At 34.3% G+C, this 2,003-nt stretch overlaps 1 protein-coding gene across 1 annotated transcript; it reads left to right on the top strand.

Moving 5' to 3' along the window:
* Positions 1-941: 941 nt before the first annotated feature.
* Positions 942-1,583, top strand: LOC149260935 (cold-responsive protein kinase 1-like). Its single transcript, XM_089461603.1, has 2 exons — positions 942-1,136; positions 1,251-1,583. The coding sequence occupies exons 1-2, from the start codon at positions 942-944 to the stop codon at positions 1,581-1,583; spliced, it is 528 nt and encodes a 175-aa protein (XP_089317729.1).
* The last annotated feature ends 420 nt before the right edge of the window (positions 1,584-2,003 follow it).

Below are 2,003 nucleotides of genomic sequence, written 5' to 3'. Positions count from 1 at the left end.
AGGGTAATTTGAAATTTTAAACTAATGTATGCATTGTTTCTCTTGAAATGAGGATGTTTTTTACATTTTCAAAGTTATGTGGATTCATTGAAGGAGAGAGACATAAATTTACTAGTATGTGGAGATCACTTAATTATATTTTTAATATTTAGTGTTCATTTTTTATATAATATTTAGTTTGAGTTTTCTTTCCTAGATTTTACTCTACATGTTTTAGTTTTTCCCTCGTTTGTTTTTTATCATCTAAAATAAGAGAGATTGTAACATTTTAAACCAGAAAAGTCATTCCTAAAGATAAAAAGTAAAAATATTTTAATAACTTTTTTAAAGATTTGAATATAATTATTGTTCCTTTCCATTTTTAAAATTTTGAAAAAATAAGTATGTTTATGATGCATATTCTAAAATTTTTTCCCTATTAAATTTTACATAGTAATCGAATTTTTCCAGTACTTAACCGAATTCGAATTCGATAACTATATCCAAAACCTCTGTTTAATTGTATTGAAACATTTCATGATTAAGTTTTTTTCCATCAAATGTGTTGATTTCACCATTCAAGTTTTTAATTTCTGAACTCACGTTTAATTTTTTTATTTTTTTTTAACCTGTTTTTAGTTTTTCGAATATTATTGTTGGAGGTACGCAGGAGAGCCAAGAAATGGTCTAACCTGGGAAATCTGTATAGACATTATAGTAGGCACAGCTCGAGGCCTATCATATTTGCACGAGGATTCCAACATACTCATTATACACAGAGATATCAAATGTGCAAATATACTTTTAGATGGGAGTTTTCATTCTAAAATAGGAGATTTTGGAATGGCTAGATTCTTCCCAGAAGGTCAAACCCATGTTTCTACCAGATTCGGAGGAACGATGTAAGTTGTGCAATTCATTTAGCAATTGTTCTCGAAACATCTATTCTTTTAAGGTGTAAAATGCTAGCATTAATTTATGGTTTCCACGAATTTGCTGTGACGCAAGGGCTACACTGCCCTGATTATGCCATTCATGGGCAATTGACGGAAAAGGCCGACGTTTATAGTTATGGGATAGTGGTACTCGAGATCGTGAGTGGGAGAAAGTGCGCAGATGGCACACTGCTAAACCCTATGCAAATTCTTTTGGAATGGGTTCGTTTCTGTTTTAATAAATTTTTGGAATGGGTTCGCTTCGGGTTTAATAAATTGTAATTCCAACCAGACCGTTATTTTTTTCAAAGTTTGAACTTCATCGATATGCTGCAGGCAAGGAATAAATACGAACAGGGTAACGTTTCGGATATTGTTGATCCAAAATTAGAGGGGCAATATCCAAGAGAGCAGGGGTTAAGGGTGATCACAATTGCTCTTCTTTGCACTCAAGGTTCCTGGAGGCTGCGGCCAGCGATGTCAAAGGTTGACTCCTTGTTAACGACCGATTTAGAGATTCGTGTTCAACCGACACAACCGGCTTTCGTAGGTGATGTTGGAGCCAGACCTACGTGTTCCACCGCTACAACGATGTCGGAATCCTCGACTTCTACTGCTAGCGCTCATCAATCTGCTAGAGCAGTTACCCTGTCCTTCTCTCCTCGTTAGTCGAGGAGTCGGATAGATGCATGCAATGGTTTTTGCTCATTATTGTATTAACGGGTTAAGGGTTTTTTTTGTGGCTTTGTTATGGCTCATGAATGGGTGTGTTTATGGATTTAAATTTAAGTAAAATATGGGTTGGGATGCATCCAAGCATTGAAATTTCAGGAGTTGGATTTATTGTGCTTATGAAATGGCATGTGTTCATGCTTGAAAAGATGGATTTGGTATTGCATATGAATGAGATGTATTCTTTGTATATGATTGGCCATCTATAGAGGTTTGGTTAATTAACTTACTTTAAAATGAAATAAGACATTCAATGGATTTTTTGTACTATAGAAATAAACAAAACATCTAAAGAAAAGTAATTGCACAATTATCGAGCGCAAGAAAACAAGGTTTTCCACAAACCAATCAACTCTT

The sequence above is a fragment of the Pinus tabuliformis genome, chromosome 6 (genome assembly GCF_031772625.1).
Source record: "Pinus tabuliformis cultivar Carrire ecotype Pingquan chromosome 6, CPIR1, whole genome shotgun sequence".
Classification (NCBI taxonomy): domain Eukaryota; kingdom Viridiplantae; phylum Streptophyta; class Pinopsida; order Pinales; family Pinaceae; genus Pinus; species Pinus tabuliformis.
Note: the sequence above shows the minus strand (reverse complement) of the source record. Positions and strands in the feature narration are given on the sequence as shown.

What these genes read in the sequence shown, in the direction of transcription:
- LOC149260935 (XM_089461603.1), top strand. Translation starts at nt 942, where the DNA reads ATGCTAGCATTAATTTATGGTTTCCACGAATTTGCTGTGACGCAAGGG. An exon ending in TGCAAATTCTTTTGGAATGG is followed by an intron (nt 1,137 to 1,250) that starts GTTCGTTTCTGT and finishes GATATGCTGCAG; the next exon opens with GCAAGGAATAAATACGAACA.